This window comes from Bos mutus, chromosome 3 (genome assembly GCF_027580195.1).
Source record: "Bos mutus isolate GX-2022 chromosome 3, NWIPB_WYAK_1.1, whole genome shotgun sequence".
NCBI classification, from domain to species: domain Eukaryota; kingdom Metazoa; phylum Chordata; class Mammalia; order Artiodactyla; family Bovidae; genus Bos; species Bos mutus.
In genome coordinates this window covers 101,035,884-101,057,948 of record NC_091619.1, presented here as the reverse complement: position 1 = coordinate 101,057,948, position 22,065 = coordinate 101,035,884, and the positions used below count along the sequence as shown (strand labels likewise).

At 38.7% G+C, this 22,065-nt stretch overlaps 1 protein-coding gene across 16 annotated transcripts in view; it reads left to right on the top strand.

The window, feature by feature from the left end:
• The window catches only part of SCMH1 (Scm polycomb group protein homolog 1), a 224,290-nt gene that overhangs the window by 124,434 nt on the left and 77,791 nt on the right, over nt 1–22,065 (top strand). For all 16 annotated transcript variants that reach the window (XM_070368254.1, XM_070368252.1, XM_070368249.1 and 13 more), the window contains 2 exons: nt 653–741; nt 6,556–6,799. In XM_070368254.1, coding sequence (XP_070224355.1) covers nt 653–741; nt 6,556–6,799 — 333 coding nt within the window. The remainder of the gene's footprint in view (nt 1–652; nt 742–6,555; nt 6,800–22,065) is intronic.

Below are 22,065 nucleotides of genomic sequence, written 5' to 3'. Positions count from 1 at the left end.
GACAATTAACCTCTCTAGGCTTCCTTTGACTCTTTTGGAAAATGAATATTTTTTAATAAAATGACCCCTTTCATCTTCCTCATGAAGCCTGATCCTTCGTTAAGTAAAAATGAATATCCAAAAGTTTTTTGTATTCTGTATATGTGTGAGAGAGGGGAAAAGAGAAAGTGAGAGAGTGAAAGCGTATTTATATTGAGATAAACTAAAAAGTTTTACTTGTATATTGGATTTATCAGACATATTTGGTTTCTTAAGAGATTATTATATCCCCTTTCACACTAGACTGTCTAGATCATTTCTAAGTATTTGTTATTCCTATCACACATCTATTTTGGATTTTTCAAGGAAACTTTTCAGGCATTATGATGTACGTTCTATAATACTTGTCTTGGTGTCAGAAAACTTGGTTGGGGACTTTACTACTACCTTTGCAATATTACCTTGAGCAAGTTACATTCCCTCTTACGTGCCTCATTTTCTCATCTGTCTAATGAGGCATTTTCTCTGCTTAACCTTTAAGTCCTTTCCTAACAGTCTGTAACTATCACAGCATAGGTTGTGGCAGGAGTAGCTGGATTCCCAAGGGAAAACTTGGTATCGCAATTCCCTTTGAGATGTATTTTTTATCTGTTGCCCGTTATGTTTGCTGCAGGATTTCGGCTGAATGCTTCCTCTTGGCCCATGTTCCTTTTGAAGACACTAAATGGAGCAGAGATGGCTCCCATCAGGATTTTCCACAAGGTACGGTATTCCTCAGCTATCACCAGCTCCAAATTACTTAAGGTCAAATGTGTACATCCTTTCAATTACCGAGCCTCTGATGTCTGTATTATATTTATGGCCTGAGGATGCGTTTTCAGAAACTAGTTCAGCAGAAGGATTTTTAAAGTGCCTTATGAAGCAGCAATTATCCCCAGAGAAATACTAGATTGTAAGGTAGGATTTCTGGGTTTGGGGATTTCTTATTTCTCTTCTAATAACAAGTTTTGACCTCATCTGTAATGTGGATTTCTGTCTACCTCACAGGGTTATTAAGAAATTAAACATTTTTTGTTAGTAAAACATATAAAATGTAATATAAATCTAAAGGCTATTCTTATGGAATTCCATAATGTCCATCTTCTAAACAGAGAGGAAGGAATGAGAGTATTTTTTAAGTGCCTGCAGTATGTTTGGGTTTTATATACACTATCTCATGTAATACCCACAGTTAACTTTATGAAGCAAGAATTATTATTTTGCTTTAGTAGTTAAGGAAACAAAACACTCAAATAAGGAGCTTGCCCCAGATCACATGACTGACTAGTAAGTGGTAGAACAGGAATTAAAAACCTGTATTTGTTTTTCCTGGTTTTTCAAGGGAAAAGGCAGTCAGTCTCCTCTCAGTTGATCTTTCATGAGGTTGCAGTTACTATAAAGGAGACTGAATTAGCACTACTTGTGCTGCCATTTGGGCTTTTCAGGTGGCACTGTGGTAAAGAACCCTCCTGCCAATGCAGGAGATGTAAGAGATCTAGATTCGATCCCTGGGTTGGGAAGATCCCCTGGAGAAGGAAATGGCAGCCCACTCCAGTATTCCCAGAATCCCATAGACAGAAGCCTGGCAGGCTACAGTCCTTGGGGTTGCAAAGAGTCAGATGTGACTGAAGCGACTTAGCATAACATGATGCCATTTAAGTCTAAAACCTGAGAGCACCATGGTTCCCAGAATACAGTATACTGGGCAATTTGAAATCCTTCCACTGGAGAGTACCTCAAAATGGTGGGAGGTAGGGGCCAACAAGTATTCTTTTAAATGCTTTACTGATCTTACTAGGAATTAAGAGAATTCTCCAAGGCCAAAATGAAGAAGGAAAACCAGAGTGTTAGGTATACTGAACGTGCTGATGCCTTAACGGGCTTTACCAGTCTTACTTTTTAAGGACCTTGTCTTTTAACAACTAGAGTTAGATAGAAGTTGAAGCCTTGGGCCCATGCAAGGCAGAAAATGGACCTGGGACAGCCACATGAAAAAACAAATGGATCCCTCAAATGTTTACTCCTCAGTGAAAAGACGAGGAAGAGTCTCTGCCTGGGCCGTGGGTAGGGGAACTGAGTCATTCTTCTGATAAAAGCTTTCCCCCATGGAAATCCAAAGTTCAGATATAGTGTCTGTGTTGTCTCAGAACTCCAAAATTGTAGAGGGATATTTCTGAGTGCCTGGCAGAAGGAAACCCAAAACCTCTCTAGAGGGTTTGGTTGTTTTCAACCCAGATGTCATAGAAGTCCCAAAAGTGAAGTACCATTGAAAATCAGTTCAGTTCAGTTCATAATCACAGAGCCCTCAAAACTCTCAAAGCAAATCCTTCATGATGAAACATCAGTAGACACAACAAACAGTAAGACTGTAACCTCAAGGAGTTTCAGATAATAGAAACATCGGATAGAAATTTTAAATAAAGTATTTGAAAATGATTAAAGAATAAAAAGGAATTTTAAAATGAGAAAAGTACAAACCTCTATTTTTTAAAGACAGAGTTTAAAAAAGCAAATTGAATATCTAAAATGAAACCATTTAAATTTAAAAATCTTTTAAAAATTAAAAATAAAATAAAAATCTTAGATAGGTGATTAGGCAACTTAGACCTAGATAAGAATTAACTTTAAGACATGTGTGAGGAATTTCTTCAGAGTGCAATACAGAGAGATGAAGAGATGGAAAATATTAAAGAGAAAAGATAAAGATAATAATATTAGAAGGTCCGATACATGCTGAACATGAATTCCAGAATAAAAAAGAGTCAATATTTGAAAAGATAATGACAGAATTTTCCAGAATGTGTGATAAACACAAATGTATACTTTAAAACATTGTGGAATAACTGAAGTCAAAAAATCTGAGCAAATAATCACAAGAATACAGTCATCCTCAGTATCTATGGGGGACTGGTTACAGGAACCCCTGAATACAAAGATCCACACACACTCAACTGTCTTATATAAAATGGTGTAGTACAGCAAGCTCTCCATATCTGCAACTTTCACAATGCAGACTGAACCTTTAAAGGCACTGCAGTTAGGCTGACAACACATTTCTTGACAGCAGTAGTACAAGGCAAAAGATAATAGAATAATACTTTAAAAGAATTAAGAAAAAAATAGTTGTCCACCTAGAATTTTATATCTAATTCTACTGTTATTTCAGAATGAATGCAAAATCAAGACATTTTCAGCAAACTAATATAAATATATTCACTGAAAGAACAATTGAAGAGTATGTTTCAAGAAGAAGATAATTGAACCTGGAAAGTAAGAATGAGATGTAAAATGTAGTGCTAGGGAAAGATAGGTTAGCATGTGAGTATAACTAAACAATCATTGCCTGTAACTGTATAAACCAGTTATAGTAGCAAAAGTGATCAGTTGGCAGTATAACAGTGTGGAACTAAATTATCCAACACCTGTTAACTCAGGAGTAATTTAAATATTCAGAGGTCCTAGTATTGTTTAATTAAGGATGAATTTTAGACTTAATTATGTCAGCTGTACAGTTATGATCTGAAGGGGATCCACCAAAAGATTAAATATAGAATGATTAACATCTGAATCAATGGAAAGGGGAAAAGGGAAGAAAATTCAGTTGATTGTTAAGGAGAAAAAAGAAGTTAAAGGTACAACTTGAAAAATCAAGTTAAATAGAAATGATATTTAGAAATGATAATTATAATAAATTTAATACATCAGTTATGAGAAATTAAACTCATCAGTTTAGTCAGACATAGATCAGATTGTTTTTAAATCTTGCTGCATGCTGTTTACAAGAGACATTGCTGTAATATGACACAAAGGTGTTAAAAATAAAAGAATATAAAACATATACCAGGCAAACCTTTATCAAAATAAAGCTGGTGTTAATTGTACCAAAATTAGACAAAAAAGACTTTGGTGCTAAAAAGCATTAAAGAAGTTACTATCTAATGATTTAAAAAAAAAATAGATCACTATGAAGATAAAAGTTGTACATGCTCCTAAAAAACATAGCCTCAAAATAGATAAAGCAAAATTTGACAGAATTACATGGAAAAAATTACATAGAAAATCCACACTCGTTAGAGGATATTTTAATACACATCTCTCAATAATTGATAAATAGGCAAGACAAAAAAGTATCAGTCAGCATAAGCTAATCAGTTATAAATCAATTCAGTTCAGTTCAGTTGCTCAATCGTATCCGACTCTTTGGGACCTCAATGGACTGCAGCACACCAGGCCTCCCATCACCGACTCCCGGAGTTTACTCAAACTCATGTCCATTGAGCTGGTGATGCCACCCAACCATCTCATCCTCTGTCGTCCCCTTCTCCTCCTGCCTTCAATTTTTCCCAGCATCAGGGTCTTTTCAAATGAGTCAGTTCTCATCAGGACGCCAAAGTATTGGAGTTTCAGCTTCAGCATCAGTCCTTCCAGTGAATATTTAGGACTGATTTCCTTGAGGATGGACTGGTTGGATCTCTTTGCTGTCCAAGGGACTCTCAAGAGTCTTCTCCAACACCACAGTTCAAAAGCATCAATTCTTCATCAATTTTAAATCAGTTTTAAAAAATAAAGTCATTCCTATTTAACAAGTGATTTGAAAATGAAATTTTTGAAGATACTCTTTAAGATAGCAATAGGTTACAGTATGGCTAGAAAAATGTTAGTAAAATATCAGATATTTACAAGGAACTTTTAAACTTATACTGAAGATGAAATCTCCATTAAAGAATACTTAACATATGGAAAATACTATGTTCATGGAAGGAAAGGCTCAATATCATACATAAAAAGTTATTTTTTCCCAAATTATAAATTCACTGGGATTCCAATCAAAATACAAATAGAATTTTCCTGTGGAACTTGAAGATCAGATCAGATCAGATCAGTCACTCAGTCGTGTCCGACTCTTTGCAACCCCATGAATTGCAGCACGCCAGGCCTCCCTGTCCATCACCAGCTCCCGGAGTTCACTGAGACTCACGTCCATCGAGTCAGTGATGCCATCCAATCATCTCATCCTCTGTTATCCCCTTCTCCTCCTGCCCCCAATCTCTCCCAGCATCAGGGTCTTTTCCAATGAATCAGCTCTTCGCATGAGGTGGCCAAAGTACTGGAGTTTCAGCTTTAGCATCATTCCTTCCAAAGAAATCCCAGGGCTGATCTCCTTCAGAATGGACTGGTTGGATCTCTTTGCAGTCCAAGGGACTCTCAAGAGTCTTCTCCAACACCACAGTTCAAAAGCATCAATTCTAGGGTGCTCAGCCTTCTTCACAGTCCAACTCTCACATCCATACATGACCACAGGAAAAACCATAGCCTTGACTAGATGGACCTTTGTTGGCAAAGTAATGTCTCTGCTTTTGAATATGCTATCTAGGTTGGTCATAACTTTCCTTCCAAGGAGTAAGCGTCTTTTAATTTCATGGCTGCAGTCACCATCTGCAGTGATTTTGGAGCCCCAAAAAATAAAGTCTGACACTGTTTCCCCATCTATTTCGTATGAAAGATCGAGGAGAAAGAATAGCCAAAACAATAGTGAACAATAACAAAGTAGGGGGACTTTTTCTTCCAGATACCCATTTAATAAGACTGTGTTATTGGTACAGGATCAGACAGTAAGACAAAGGGTAACAGAGTATACAACAGCTTTTGGGAACTCTATGCAACTGCATTGCAAATCAGCACCCCAAAACTAGCTACACTACTGGAGAGAGTTCACAGTTTTACAGCTGTTTTGGAGGGCAGTTTAACAATATTTAATAAAGTGGAAGATGAATTCTTCAGGCAAGAATACTAGAGTGGGTAGCCATTCCCTTCTCCAGGGGATCTTCCCAACCCAGGGATTGAACCTGGGTCTCCTGGATCGTAGGCAGATTCTCTACCATCTGAGCCATCAGGGAAGCCCATATATCCATCCTATAACCCAACAATTCTACTCTTAGGTATACATACTGAAAAAAATCGTCCCACATATGAAAAAAGAAACAACTGTAAGAATGGCTGTGAAAACTCTTTTGAAATAGTAAACAATTCAAAACAATATTGCATGTCTGTCAAAAGAGAGGAAATAAATTGTGATATAATGGAGTACTATTAGCAGTTAAACTAGAGCTAAATTTACATCATGGGTACATTTCAAAAACATAGTGTTGAACAAAAAAAGCAAGTTGTAGAATGATATGTTCACTATAATACTATTTATATAAAATTTTAAAGTGTGCAAATTACATATATATACACACACACACACAAATAGTAAAGTATAAAAATACTCATGGAGAAGGGCACAAAGGAGGATTCAGCCTTGTCTGTTACCTTTTATTTCTTGAAAAAAAAAAAAGACCTGAAACAAAGATGTCAAAATATTAGAATTAACAAAGTAATACTTTGGTATACTTTGAAGTTCATTTAAAGGAAAGTCTAAAGTTCCATTGTAAATCTTATATAGCACTTTCTAATCATCCAAATGAAGTACCAGTTTCTTGGCATACATAGCCTCTCTCTTTGTGTCTAGGTCTATATCTCTTGTCTCTCATCTAGGAACCACCGTCACCTTCTCACAACTTCTTCAAAATGGGAATGAAGCTAGAAGCTGTGGACAGGAAGAACCCTCATTTCATTTGCCCAGCCACTATTGGGGAAGTGCGGGGCTCAGAGGTGCTTGTCACTTTCGATGGGTGGCGAGGGGCCTTTGACTACTGGTGCCGCTTCGACTCCCGTGACATCTTCCCTGTGGGCTGGTGTTCCTTGACTGGAGACAACCTGCAGCCACCTGGCACTAAAGGTAAAGGCTTGTAAAGTCGGAACCCAAGTTGCTAAGGGAGCTTACCTAGATCTCCCATGGTCAGCATACCTTCACCAGTAAACCTCACTCACAAGCAAAGGAGGATCAGGGGCCAGCAACTAGGGTAAAAAACCAACATCTAGTCAAGAGTAGTCAGAAACAGAAAGAATTTAAACATCACTTGAGGATAGATATGGAGTTTGGCATAAAGTACAATTTCCTTGCTCAGATAGCTTGGTTTATTCTCAGGCAACTAGCTTCTCATCTCTCTTACTCTTATTCCTGGACTGTTCCAGAGTTTGAATAGTATCATTCTTGAGGTGTACATCCCAACTTTGTATTTCAGCTGGAGTAACATTATATTACATAAAAATACTTAACCAGCTCTGTAGTTTAGTGGAAAAACCATGGGCTTAGATGTTAGGTAGACTTAGATTTGAAGTCCATCTCTGCCTTTTCCCAGCTGTGTGGCTTTTTGGTCAGTTAGTTGACCTCTCTAAACCTCAAAATTCCTCATCTGTAAAAGAATACCTACTTTATAAATGAGATTACCTGGGCAAAATGTTTACATAATGTCTAGCAAACACCAAATGCTAAACAAGTGTTTTTATTGTATTACTGCTGCTGTTTTTCTATATTAACATAAGTATTAGTATTTATTATAATTACTATGTAATATGCTATATTATTATAATACTCTTATTATTAAAATAACTGCTACTAATGGGCAAATATACATAAAATACTAGAATAGTACCACAGAGTAGTTAACAGTCAATATTTCTGATGATCGTGATGTTGGAGAACATCCAGGATAAAGTTTGAGGTAGCTCTTAATAAAGAGTAAGAAATAAGTAAGAGTAATAAAAATAAATAGTAAGAATCTCATTCCTAAAAGTACTGGTAAATCTGAGAGAATAGAAAGTCACCCTTCCTGTTGTCTGTGGGTTTCATTTCTAAACCTCTATCAGATTCATTCATTCAATTAGCCAAATATTTCTGTAGTACCTAATTGTGAGCCAAACTGAGGATACAGTAGCTACAAAGATGAAAAGCATTCATCAAGTGCCCTCATGACACTTTTAATTTTAGAGGGATGGGATAGTCAATATACATTTAAATCAAGAAATAAACAAGATGATTTCAGATAAACAATTTTTCCTAAGGAAATAAAGTATAATAAAATAGTAACTGTGAAAGGATTTGTGTAACAGCTTTATTGAATATAATTGAAGTAAAATAAGTTGCACATATTTAAAGTATACAGTTCGAAAAGTTTTGATATATATCCATGAAACCATTACCTTAATCAAGATAATGAACATATCCATCATCCCCAAAAGTTCACTGTTCCTTTTTGTGGAGAGGGAGCTTTTCAGATACACTTTCTTTTTAGGAAAAATTGTCCAAAAAGATGATTGATATTTTAATTTGATGACAAAAAGAAGCCATGCAAGGAAAGAGAATTCCAAGCAGGCAGATGTGACATACTTACAATGGTATTGAGACATGAATGAGTTTATTATGTTTCAAGGGCAGAAAGAATACTGCTCTGACTACAGTGGACCGTGGGAGGGGGAAAGTGGCACAATCATGTAGGACCTTATAAGCCAGAGTGAGAATTTGGATTTTATTCTAAACATAATGGGGAATTAGCAGAAGGAGTAACAAAATCTGATTTACTTAAAAAAAAAAAAATCACTTGCACTTGTGTCCAAGAATACAAAAGAGCATGTATGACTCAACAATAAAAAAGATAAATAACCCAGTTGAGAAGATGAGCAAAGAACTTAAACATTTCTCCTAAGGAAATATACAAAAGGTCAGTAAGCACTTGGAAAGATGCTCAACATCAGTAGTCATTCAGTTCACTTCAGTTCAGTTCAGTCATTCAGTCGTGTCCAGCTCTTTGCAACCCCATGAATCACAGCACACCAGGCCTCCCTGTCCATCACCAACTCCCGGAGTTCACCCAAACCCACGTCCATCGAGTTGGTGATGCCATCCAGCCATCTCATCCTCTGTTGTCCCCTTTTTCTCCTGCCCCCAATCCCTCCCAGCATCAGAGTCTTTTCCAATGAGTCAACTCTTCGCATGAGGTGGCCAAAGTACTGGAGTTTCAACTTTAGCATCATTCCTTCCAAAGAAATCCCAGGGCTGATCTCCTTTAGAATGGACTGGTTGGATCTCCTTGCAGTCCATGGGACTCTCAAGAGTCTTCTTCAACACCACAGTTCAAAAGCATCAATTCTTGGGCGCTCAGCCTTCTTCACAGTCCAACTCTCACATCCATACATGACCACTGGAAAAACCATAGCCTTGACTAGACGGACCTTTAGGAAATGCAAATCCAAGCCACATGGGTATAGATATAATCTAAAGACAGACAGTAATAAGTGTTGGTGAGAATGTAGAGAAATTGGAACTCTCATATGTTTCTGGTGAGATTCTAAACTGCTGCAGCCACTTTGAAAACAGTTTGGAAGTTTCTCAAAATGTTAAACATAGAGTTATCCGTGACCTAGCACGTCTGCTTGTAGGTACATACCCAAGAGAATGGAAATCATATGTCCACACAAAAATGTAACTTTAACTTCATGGCAGCATTATTCATAATGACCAAAAAATTGAAATAGCCCAACTGTCCATCTGATGACAAGATGAACACAATGTGTTATATTCACATGAAATAAATTATTTATTTATTGGCAATAAAAAAAAGAATGAAGTACTGGTTTGTGCTACAACATAAAATGTACCTTAAAAACGTTATGCTAAGTGAAAAAGCCAATCACTAAAGACCACACGTTGTATAATTGCAGTTATATGAAATGTCCAGAATAGGCAAAACCGAGAGACAAAATAGTGGTTTATGGGGTCGCAAAGAGTCGGACACGACTGAGCGACTGATCTGATCTGAGGGGCTTTGGAAGAAGAGGAAATGGAAAGTGACTGCTAATGGGGATTTCTTTTAGGGATGATGAATATGTTCTAAAGTCAGGGATGATAGTCCCACAACTCTGAGTTTGCTAAAAACAATGAATTATGCACTTTAAAAGGTGAATTTTATGGTATGTAAAGTACACATCAATAAAGCTGTTATTTAAGACCTCATTTGGGCTGGTTGATAGAAAATGGGTTGTATCATGGTGACTGTGGACAAGGAAAATATAGGGTTGCTTGGATTAGGTTAGTGGCACTGAGTGGAGAGAACTTGAGATGGCGGCAGCATGGACGAGAGAAGACAGACTTTCTGCCTTGGAAAAGTGCTACTTCTCTAAATGCTCCAAGAAACAAATGTGGGGTCAGTGTGAGACATCCATTGCCCTCCCTCTACGGAGTCTATGAGATAATATCTCTGTGGAAATAGCAGGAAAAGGAGTGTCTTGAGAGCAACAGTGGAGTCATTTTTGCTTACTTAAGACTAAAACAGGATAAGCCTTGGTGCTCCCAGCCAAATTTAGTTAGTAGGCTGAGTTTCTTACTTCCTTGGTTAGAGTAACTCTGCTATTTTGACTGGTAAGTCTCCTAGAGCAATTGGGCGATTCTCAAAAGCCAGAGGAGCAGGAGAGTCTTCTGGACTCACATTTTTTTTCTGACTGCACATCATGCTGATAAGAAATATGGCACACCGTGTGGCTGATGATTCCAGAGTGTTTGCTGGCTCTTTTCCTTCCCTTCTGTGTGTCTCTGGGGATTTTAGATTTTTAATAGATGACCAGAAGGACCAGCTCAGAAGGTAGGAGGTTATTCCAGTTGGCATTTCCAGATAAGGACCTTCAGTCCTTATCCCAGCAGCTGGATTGTTTACTCCAACAACTCTCTCCTCCCCCACCTCATACCCTCAGTTAATTTTATAATGCAGCTTTTAGTAATAGCAGAACTTGGGCCATTCAGTGTCCTGGCTGAGAAACAAGTGATACAACTTGGAAAAAATGTGATTACTCAATTCATTTCACAAAACAAGATGTTCTCTATGTGTAAGCCTGTTCTCTTTCTAATCATCCTATCTCCTCTTTCTTTTCTACCTTCTCGTCATCAGTGTGCAAATGTTAAAAAATTCAGGTACTATACAATTGTTTCTTGCCCACAGTGAGCAGGAAAAATACCGATATTCGTTTAATGTTCTTTTACACACATTATTTCTTTGTATCTTTTGCTAACTTTGAACTCGGTGTTACAGTCAGATACATTCTATTTATAAGAAAAGAAAGTTCAAAGGATTAAGTGACTTAGTTCTGTTGATCTCTGAGTCTAGAGGGAGAAGCCATGGAGATTTTTAGTAAGGTCCGCTATCAAGGCCATCACTTTAGCCATATCATCTTCACAGTCTTCCCCTGTACTCTCCCATTCTCCTTTGGGCTCTCTTCAAAACTTCATTTGAGACCTTGGGTTTTGGCATAAGCAGTGTAGTGTAACATCAGAGAATTGAACGGAAGTCTAGTCCCAGCTGGACACAAATTTGTTTTGTCTTGGAGCAAGTCATTCCTAAAGCAAGAGATTGAACTAGGTGATCCTTGAGCATCCTGTGCCCCTGTGTACTGTGCAGGCTCCTGGCCTTGACAGAGAGTAAAAGATGACTTCTTTGACTATCTTCTACTTGATCCCAGATGCTCATCTCACCCCTGCCTACCTCTGTACCCCAGCCACACAGGGCTCTGCCTCTCTAAGGGGATCCTTCATGCTAGCTGTTTCTCCTTTGCAAAGCCAGTAGTAAACCTTTTTAGGTCCTAAACTCCTGGGCCAAGCCACTTCTGATGGGCTTCAAATGCTAAGCTTGCAGCTAATCCAGGGTACTGGTTATAAAAAGCAGAAGCTTTTTTTTTTTTTTTTTCAGCTGATCACTCTTTTTGTATCTGACTTAGAAGAAAACAGAGGTAAACTTTACTTTTTAAAATTAAAAAACCAAATAAAGAGCTCAGTCCACTTGGTGTGACTATAATGTTAATTAGGCACTTAATAATCTAATTAACTCCCCTCCTTTGTTCTGACTGCAGGTGGGCAAGACAGTTTCAGATTATAGCTTAGCTTCCTATATAATGGGATCCCAGCTACTTCATGTTTATATTTTTATTTTATATTTTATTGTATATTATTATTCTGGACTGTACACCCGTCTCTTGTGCTTCATATAGTGTAAGCTTGGTCTGGCTGCTCTCTCTGCTGATGCAGATATGCGGGTCCAATAAAAGTGTGGCCCTCGAGCACACCAGTTGGAGTAAATGGTCAACCAGTCCTCCTTTACCCTTTCGGTCTGCCCTTTCTACCTGTGGCGTCACACAAGGAGAACATTTCAAAATCTGGTTTAGTGCTGTGCCTAAGGTGCCACAGGAGTATTCCTCTGACCTGGAGAGTAAGAATTTGATACTTAAAAACAAAACTTTCAGAATACCTCTTCCTTTTTTCCTCTGTGTAACATTTAAAAGTGTGTCCCATACTTTTTGGATGGATGTTCTCTTTCTGTTGTAAAACTACATAGGAAACTATACTGTAATAACTTTGGAATTCTGGGTCAGAAAGAGAGAATTGGTTAAATTGGAATCCTAAACTGTGCAGGGAAAAACTAAGTAGAGGCAAGAATAACACAACTGAGGCTATTGATCAGCTAATGGCCTGATTTTCTTCAGCCAGCCATTCATTCAGGTTTAAATATTGTCATGACTAGGGGCAAGTCATTGGATAAATTTGTAGGAATCCTGCCTTTAGAGTTTATAGTTTTGTGAGTGTGTACTTACACTCCCAGGCCAGTGGAGAGTGGTGAGAAGATAACATGAGGTGAGGGGATAGTCTTTGAATAAAGAAGCTGAAATGTAAGTTCTTATAGTTTATTTCAACACCTATCACAACTATTTTATTTATTTAACAAAGTTATCCCTGCAGCCTGTAAAATAATGCTAGTTTTTTAGTATGAACATAATTCTTTCTACCCTGTCTAGAAGGTTAGGGTTCATGTCTACTTGGAGTCCTTGTTAAGTGGGATCAATTTATTAACTTCATCTTTATATCCCCAGCACTTGGCCCATAGTAGTTATTCAGTAATACTTATTGAGTGAAATAAATCATGCTATATTTTCTGATTTCATTTCTGTTCACCATCATCTAAAGCCATTATTCACTGAGGTACAAAAGTGAGAGGGCTACTATAATTTTAAAAGCAGATTAAAATTTATTTAAACTATTGTTCTGTTTTAAGTCTTGGAAACTTGTGGCCAAAAATAAGAGTGACAAAGGGCTCTCATCTCCAGAAAGGGATATCTTTGAACTCATGTTCACTCACCTCTCTATCACAAAACACACTTAACACCTTTACACCTGGAATACCCCCTGCCTTTCCACCCAGATTCTTTTTCTACTAAGCCACAACAAACAGGAGAATGTCCTCTTTACAGGAAGCTTCAAGCAATCGGTATATTCTTCCTGTCTCCTGAGAACGTGTGTTCAGTAGCCCTGTCAGAAAAGGCATGAGCCTGTTGATTAATAAGTGAATCAAATCTTCAGTGCCCTTACTGAGGACCGCCGCTTGGCTATTTGGCAGTTTTCCCTTTTTCCCTCTCAGACATAACTAGTTCCGAGCTTTGCCTTTGTTGAATATACCGATTCCTCCCTACACACACACACACGCGCACACACACACACACACACACACACACAATATCTTTGTCATTATTCCAGCTTTGGTGTTGTACTTTAATTGCATCTAGAAACTCTGGCCTTTATTCATCCATCTACACAATAGTTGTAGAACAGCCCCATCTTCCCTCGTATCTCAGATGGTAAAGAATCTGCCTGCAGTGCAGGCAACCTGAGTTCGAACCCTGGATTGGGAAGATGCCCTAAAGAAGGGAATGGCTGCCTACTCCAGTATTCTTGCCTGGAGAATTCCATGGACATGAATTAGAAGAGCCTAGGAGTCTACAGACCATAGGGTCTCAAAGAGTTGAACACAACTGAGCAACTAACACTTTCACTTTTTTTCCAATCTTAGCAGTGTTAGGCTCAGTGAAGATTGTAAAGAAGTACCTACCTCCCAGGTTGATTCAGTGGTTGAAATGAGAAAATGGGTGTGTAAATGCATGTAGCACAGAGTAGATGCCCCACGTCTGTTAGTTATATCTGAATTTAGATGTCTAGACATCCCAAGGAAAGGGAACTGCACACAGAGACACTTAAGTGCTGTATTTTGGTCAGGAAAAATAAATATATTTATGAGATGAGGTTTGTACAGTGAACTAATGCTCCCATAACTGCTTTTCTCTTGATTGTATGCTGATGGTACATAAGTAGAAATGGGAATATGAGGAAATTAAATGAGTGGCATTACATTATGAAGTAGGGAATCTGGGTTCTGTCACTGCTCCTAATTATATCTGCTCAAGGGACAGAAAAGCCCCATATCTCTCTTCCGGCTTCCTTAAGCTGGCTTTTGGCCCTGCCCAGTTCTCTCTCCTGCCTTCACCAACCACAGATGCCTGAGAGGGGTAGCAATTTTCTGGCATGTATAATGAAACAACTGGCATCTCTCAAACTCCTGGAAATAGTGAGATGTGATTTAGGCAGTTCATAAATTTGACCACACCTGCTGTTTTCTTGAAAATACGTGGATCCATGTAGTTTTCTCTGACAAGGTTTTGTTAACACCTACTGTGCCAGCATCAATATATATCAACTTGGAAAATTCCCTGTTTTAAATGTGTTGTTATTTGTTGTCATTCAGTCACTAAGTCTTGTCCAACTCTTTGTGACCCCATGAACTGCAGCATACCAGGCTTCTCTATCCATCACTTTCTCCCTGAGTTTCCTCAAATTCATGTCCTTTGAGTCAGTGATGCCATCCAACCATCTCATCCTCTGTTACCCACTTCTCTTGCCCTCAATTTTTTCCAGCATCAGGGTCTTTTCCAGTGAGTCAGCTCTTCGCATCAGGTGGCCAAAGTATCAGAGCTTCAACTTCAGCATCAGTCCTTCCAATGAATACTCAGGGTTGATTTCCTTTAGGATTGACTGGTTTGATCTCCTTGCTGTCCAAGGGACTCTCAAGAGTCTTCTCCAGCACCACAGTTTGAAAGTGTCAATTCTTTTGTGCTCAGCCTTCTTTATGGTCCAAATCTCACATCCATACATGACTACTGGAGAAACTATTCCAGTTCGGTCGCTCAGTCATGTCCGACTTTTTGCAACCCCGTGAACTGCAGCACGCCAGACTTCCCAGTCCATCACCAACCCCCGGAGTCTACCCAAACCCATGTCCATTGAGTCGGTGATGCCATCCAACCATCTTATCCTCTGTTGTCCCCTTCTCCTCCTGCCCTCAATCTTTCCCAGCATCACGGTCTTTTCAAATGAGTCACTTCTTCACATGAGGTGGCCAAAGTATTGGAGTTTCAGCTTCAACTTCAGTCTTTCCAGTGAACACCCAGGACTGATTTTCTTTAGGTTGGACTAGTTGGATCTCCTTGCAGTCCAAGGGACTCTTCAAGAGTCTTCTCCAACACCACAGTTCAAAAGCATCAATTCTTCGGCACTCAGCTTTCTTTATAGTCCAACTCTCACATCCATACCTGACTACTGGAAAAACCATAGCCTTGACGAGATGGACCTTTGTTTACAAAGTAATGTCTCTGCTTTTTAATATGCTGTGTAGGTTGGAAAAACCATAGCTTTGACTATATGGACCTTTGTTGAAAAAGTGATGTCTCAGCCTTTTAAAACACTGTCTAGGTTTGACATAGCTATTCCTCCAAGGAGCAAGTGTCTTTTAATTTCGTGGCTGCACTCACCATACACAGTGATTTTGGAGCCCAGGAAAATGAAATCCAATCTGTTTCCACATTTTCCCCATCTATTTGCCATGATAAGTGTAGGTGGTTAGTAAAGTCATATTGAAAACCAGTAATATAAACTCTGTATTTTACATTTTCCCCCTTAATTTTTGAGGAAATACTACAATTACAAATGAGATTTTCTGAATCTCAGTAACGACTTACTAGGAGACAAACAAAATATAAACTTTCATGTATTAGGTTGGCCAAAAAATTGGTTCAAGTTGAACGAACTTTTTGGCCAACCTAATATATCAGGAAGATGAGGAAAACTGGGCAAACTCTTAAATGGAGCAAAGAAAAACAGGAGATTATGAGGGTGATATGGCAGGAAGGCAGGAGTTTGACTGTAAGTTTTTTAAATTGTCCTATGCTAAGGAAAGGTGGAGTGTGTTCATTTGACTACATGGCTGACCGGCAGGTGCTTCATCGCAGTGTACTTTTATGTCGCCTCTTTAAGCAGCTTAGACTTGACCAGACACATTAGCGGACCATCTTCTGAGAATATAGCTCTCCACTTGCTGAAATTGTTCCTGAATCCTCTTACCTGTTGCTCCAGACACTGCTTTGAGTCTCAGTAATGTAAGGCTTTTGAGGTTGGCTCTGGGCCTATTGTGGGTAATTTTATCTTCCTTCTGTTCTTCCTACTCTCCACAGATTTATCCATCGGAGAAGGCCTTAGGGAAATGTTAAATGTCTTTTTGGTTTCAGAAGTCCTTTATTCATGCTGTGGGAATAAGAGTCAGGAGGGAGAGAAAGAGCTAGATGTGGGGAACTGAACGTGTTAACTCAGCTGGATAGGAGCAGGAGGCAACCCATGCTTTTTTATGTGAACTGGAATTTGGAGCAGTGGAGTTTCAGCCTTGGCATCAGCCCAGCTGGCAGTATATAGCTGAACCCAGCCAAGTTGAGCAAACCTAATAAGGAACACATCCTCTAAATTACTATGCCAAGGCCAGTGATACGCTGCTGTGAATGAAAACACGATCCCAGTCCAGGAAACTGATAAACCAAATGGATTTCCCCGTTTTTTTTCTTTTCCATTGTTCATGTTCTGTGTCATGTGGACCCACATGCACGCGTGCGTGCACACACACACACACACACACAAGCTGGACTTATGAATCAGTTTCCAATTACATATGCTGTTTTGTTGCTGTAAAGAGGAAAAATCTGGTAATGAATTCTCTGGAGGCAGTTAAGAATCCTCTAACTACGGATTATTGGAGACATAGAAGTCCGAAGTTAGTGAAAAGAGTATGGACTTTGGAGACCGAAAGATCTAGGTTCAAATCCTAGCTTTAACTGTGTGTCCTTTGAACAAGTCTTTTAACCTCGTGAGTTCAGTTTCTCCATCCTTAAAATAATCAAATATAATGTTGTCCCAGGAAGAAGTGAGGCACTTATGTGACTGTTAGAGTTGCAAACTGAAGTAGCTACTTTTTTCATGGAACATCATCTTTATTTAACGGAACAACTGACTTGACTGTTTGGCAGACAGTTTCTCCAATATTAAGTGAGAAGGTCACTTCAAGAAGGACAACCTGTAAAATTATAAACTTACAAGTAAATATTAGGATCTTGGAAAACTTGTATCCACTAATGTGAGCTCAACATCTTTCCAATATGTAAAGAATTCAGAGTCACTCTTGACCATATTATCACCTATCTAGAAGTGACTTTGGTTAAGATACAGTTTGTTACCTTACTATGAAATATGAGATGTCGGGAATGTAAAAAGTCATAGGATCCTAGAATCTCAGGCTTAGAGGAAACCTCAGAAGTCCTCAAATTCAATGTCCCACCTAATTCAGGATGCTCCTTGAGAGCATATTCTGTAAATACTCATATATCCCTTACTAGAATTCTTCCAAAGACAGGGAGATTGTACCCTCCCAAAGGAGCACATTCCTTCCATTTATGATAGCTTTAATGGGTAAAAGTGTTCTTTTTAATTTTGAGCTGAAATCTGCTTTACCCCAGTGTCTGTCATTTGGCTCTAATTTTGTTTCTTGTTTTACTTTAAACCTTTTCAGAGCACTCTTGATACTCTTGTTCCTCAAGGTCTGTTTTTTCCTCATATATTTCTGAAATTAGATAGTTTCTAAGGCCCTCATCAGCTTGAACTCTCTTCTTGATCCGTTTTGGTTGATGTTGTTCTTAAGAATAAGCTCCAATGTTGGGAATGGTCCAGCTAGTGCAGAATAGAGTGGCACTCTAGCTTCCCTTAAAAAGTAACTATACTGTGACCTAACTTGTTGAAGAGTTGAAAATAAGGGATTGCGCTTTTAAAATTTTTATATTCTCAAATGGTCACAGTAGATGTTTAATTAACCCCTTATTGAGTCTCAGCACAAATTGAATCAAACTTCAGGACATAATGGTCATGTTAGGTAAGGGGGTTTTCTGATCTTTTTTTTTAAGACTGAGGGATACAGTGGTAATTCACAAGATTTAGAAAGTGCTTTTACACTTATCTTTTATCACAGTACCCAAGTTGTAATAAACCAAGTATTTTCCTCAGTAAAAGTTTTCATCAAATAGGAGAATTCCTCTTTTTTCTCCATGATAACTTTTCTTGATTCAAATCAGTAAGGAAGATATAATATCTGCTCTGTAGAAACACGGAAGCCTGCCCTAGAATTGAATTCAGTCATGTACACATGGCCAATATTCAGAGTATACTGTAGATTTAAAATTCAGAGTATATTGTAGATTTAAAATTCAGAGTATACTGTAGACTTTTCTGACAAAGGTCCATATAGCAAAAGCTATGGTTTTTCCAACAGTCATGTACATATGCGAGAGTTGGACCACAAAGAAGGCTGAGCACTGAAGAATTGATGCTTTCGAACTGGGGTGCTGGAGAATACTTTTGGGAGTCCCTTGGAGAGCGTGGAAATCAAACCAGTCAATCCTAAAGGAAATCAACCCTGAATATTCATTGGAAGGACTGATGCTGAAGCTCCAATACTTTGGCCACCTGATGCAAAGAGCTGACTCATTGGAAAAAGAAGGGGGTGACAGAGGATGAAATGGTTTGATAGCATCACAAACTCACAGGACATGAGTTTGAGCAAACTCTGAGAGATAGTAACAGACAGGGAAGCCTGGTGTGCTGCAGTTCATTGGGTCACAAAGGGTCAGACATGACTTAGTGACTGAACAACAACTATAGATTCAGAATTATTTGGACCTTCCCATGAAAGTTCCAAACAATGTAGGTTACACCTACTGTAAAGCACAGAGAACTCTACTCAGTATTCTTTAATAACCTAAATGGGGAAGGAATCTGAAATAGAGTGGATATGTATCTATGTATGCCTGAATTGCTTTGCTGTACACCTGATCCACTGCAATCCAATATAAAACAAAATTTAAAAGCATTGGATTTAAATCATAACCTCAATTCTAAATTTTCTACAAAACAAAGACTATAGGTCACAAAATATATGTAACCTTTTTTGTATCTGATATTTAGTATTGTATTAAATTAATTTTGTTTTATAATGTTGTTTGCATGCATGGTCAGTTGCTCAGTCGTGTCTGACTGTTTGTGATACCATCAGGCCCATGGAATTATCCTGGCAAGCATATTGGAGTGGGCTGCCGTTTCCTCCTCCAAGGGATTTTCCCAACCCAAGGATTGAACCCAAGTCTCCTGCGGCTCCTGCATTGGCAGGTGGATTCTTTACCACTCAGCCATCTGGGAAGCCCATAATGTTGTTTAGAAGGATGTTCAATGAGCAACCATTTTCATAGGAAAGGAAGTTACCATTTACCAAACCCATACAGGAGTACATCATGCAAAATGCCAGGCTGGATAAAGCACAAGCTGGAATCAAGATTGCCAGGAGAAATATCAATAACCTCAGATACGCAGATGACACTACCCTTATGGAAGAAAGTGAAGGAGAACTCTTGATGAAAGTGAAAGAGGAGAGTGAAAAAGCTGGCTTAAAACTCAACATTCAGAAAGCTAATATCATGGCATCCAGTCCCATCACTTCATGGCAAATAGATGGAGAAACAATGGAAACAGTGACAGACTTTATTTTGGGGGGCTCCAAAATCACTGCAGATGGTGACTGCAGCCATGAAATTAAAAGACACTTGCTCCTTGGAAGAAAAGCTCTGACCAACCTAGACAGCATATTAAAAAGCAGAGACATTACTTTGCCAACAAAGGTCTGTCTAGTTAAAGCTTTGGTTTTTCCAGTAGTCATGTTTGGATGTGAGAGTTGGACTATAAAGAAAGCTGAATGGATTAAAGATCTAAACGCAAGACCAGAAACTATAAAACTTCTAGAGGAGAACATAGGCAAAACACTCTCCGACATACATCACAGCAGGATCCTCTATGACCCACCTCCCAGAATATTGGAAATAAAAGCAAAAATAAACGGGACCTAATTAACCTTAAAAGCTTCTGCACATCAAAGGAAACCATTAGCAAGGTGAAAAGACAGCCTTCAGAATGGGAGAAAATAATAGCAAATGAAGCAACCGACAAACAACTAATCTCAAAAATATACAAGCAACTCCTACAGCTCAACTCCAGAAAAATAAACGACCCAATCAAAAAATGGGCCAAAGAACTAAATAGACATTTCTCCAAAGAAGACATACAGATGGCTAACAAACACATGAAAAGATGCTCAACATCACTCATTATCAGAGAAATGCAAATCAAAACCACTATGAGGTACCATTTCACACCAGTCAGAATGGCTGCGATCCAAAAGTCTACAAATAATAAATGCTGGAGAGGGTGTGGAGAAAAGGGAACCCTCTTACACTGTTGGTGGGAATGCAAACTAGTACAGCCACTATGGAGAACAGTGTGGAGATTCCTTAAAAAACTGGAAATAGAACTGCCTTATGATCCAGCAACCCCACTGCTGGGCATACACACTGAGGAAACCAGAAGGGAAAGAGACACGTGTACCCCAATGTTCATCGCAGCACTGTTTATAATAGCCAAGACATGGAAGCAACCTAGATGCCCATCAGCAGATGAATGGATAAGAAAGCTGTGGTACATATACACAATGGAGTATTACTCAGCCATTAAAAAGAATACATTTGAATCAGTTCTGATGAGGTGGATGAAACTGGAGCCTATTATACAGAGTGAAGTAAGCCAGAAGGACAAACATAAATACAGTATACTAATGCATATATATGGAATTTAGAAAGATGGTAACAATAACCCGGTATACGAGACAGCAAAAGAGACACTGATGTATAGAACAGTCTTATGGACTCTGTGGGAGAGGGAGAGAGTGGGAAGATTTGGGAGAATGGCAATGAAACATGTAAAATATCATGTAGGAAACGAGTTGCCAGTCCAGGTTCGATGCACGATGCTGGATGCTTGGGGCTGGTGCACTGGGACGGCCCAGAGGGATGGTATGGGGAGGAGGAGGAGGAGGAGGGTTCGGGATGGGGAACACATGTATACCTGTGGCGGATTCATTTTGATATTTGGCAAAAACTAATACAATTATGTAAAGTTTAAAAATAAAATAAAATTAGAAAATAAATAAATAAATATAAACAGGAAGAAGAAAAAAAAAAAAAGAAAGCTGATTGCCAGAGAATTGATGCTTTTGAACTGTGGTGTTTGAGAAGACTCTTGAGAGTCCCTTTGCAGCCATCTCCTTGCATACTGCAAGAAAATCAAACCAGTGAATCCTAAAGGAAATCAGTCCTGAATATTCATTGGAAGGACTGATGTTGAAGCTGAAACTCCAGTACTTTGGCCACATGATGTGAAGAACTGACTGATTGGAAGAGACCCTGATGCTGGGAAAGATTGAAGGCAGGAGGAGAAGGGGATGACAGAGGATGAGATGGTTGGATAGCATCACTGACTCGATGGACTTGAGTTTGAGCAAACTCTGGGAGTTGGTGAAGTCCATGGAGTCGCAAAGAGTCGGACACAACTGAGTGACTGAACTGATTGATATAAGATCTATGATACAGCAGACCCTTTGATACATTATTCAGTGAATCTCACAAACCCACTATGGGGCATATGACTTTCTTTTACCTTTGAAGAAACTGAGGCTCAGGAAGTTTCCTGAGAGGAATAAGAACTAAAATCTGCTGAATCCTGACCTAAGGAGGTCGTATCAGATGCAGTGTTTATTATATCCATATCCTCAAACTTTATCTCAAGTAAACCTCATAATAGCTCATAGCTCAGAGAAGTTAAGTGATTTGCAAGAATTTGAACCTAATGGTTTCTGACTTCAAAATCCTTTTCTTTCTGTTACACCACACTTCACTTCTCCATGCCTCAAAGGAGTTTTAGAAATAACCATTAGGTAAAGAAGTCTGAGATAATTGTGAATAAGATTGAGTGAATTAATGAATGTTAAGGCTCTTTGAGAATTGCAAAGTGTGATTCTCATACAAGGAGTTTCCATCTGTGATTTTGGA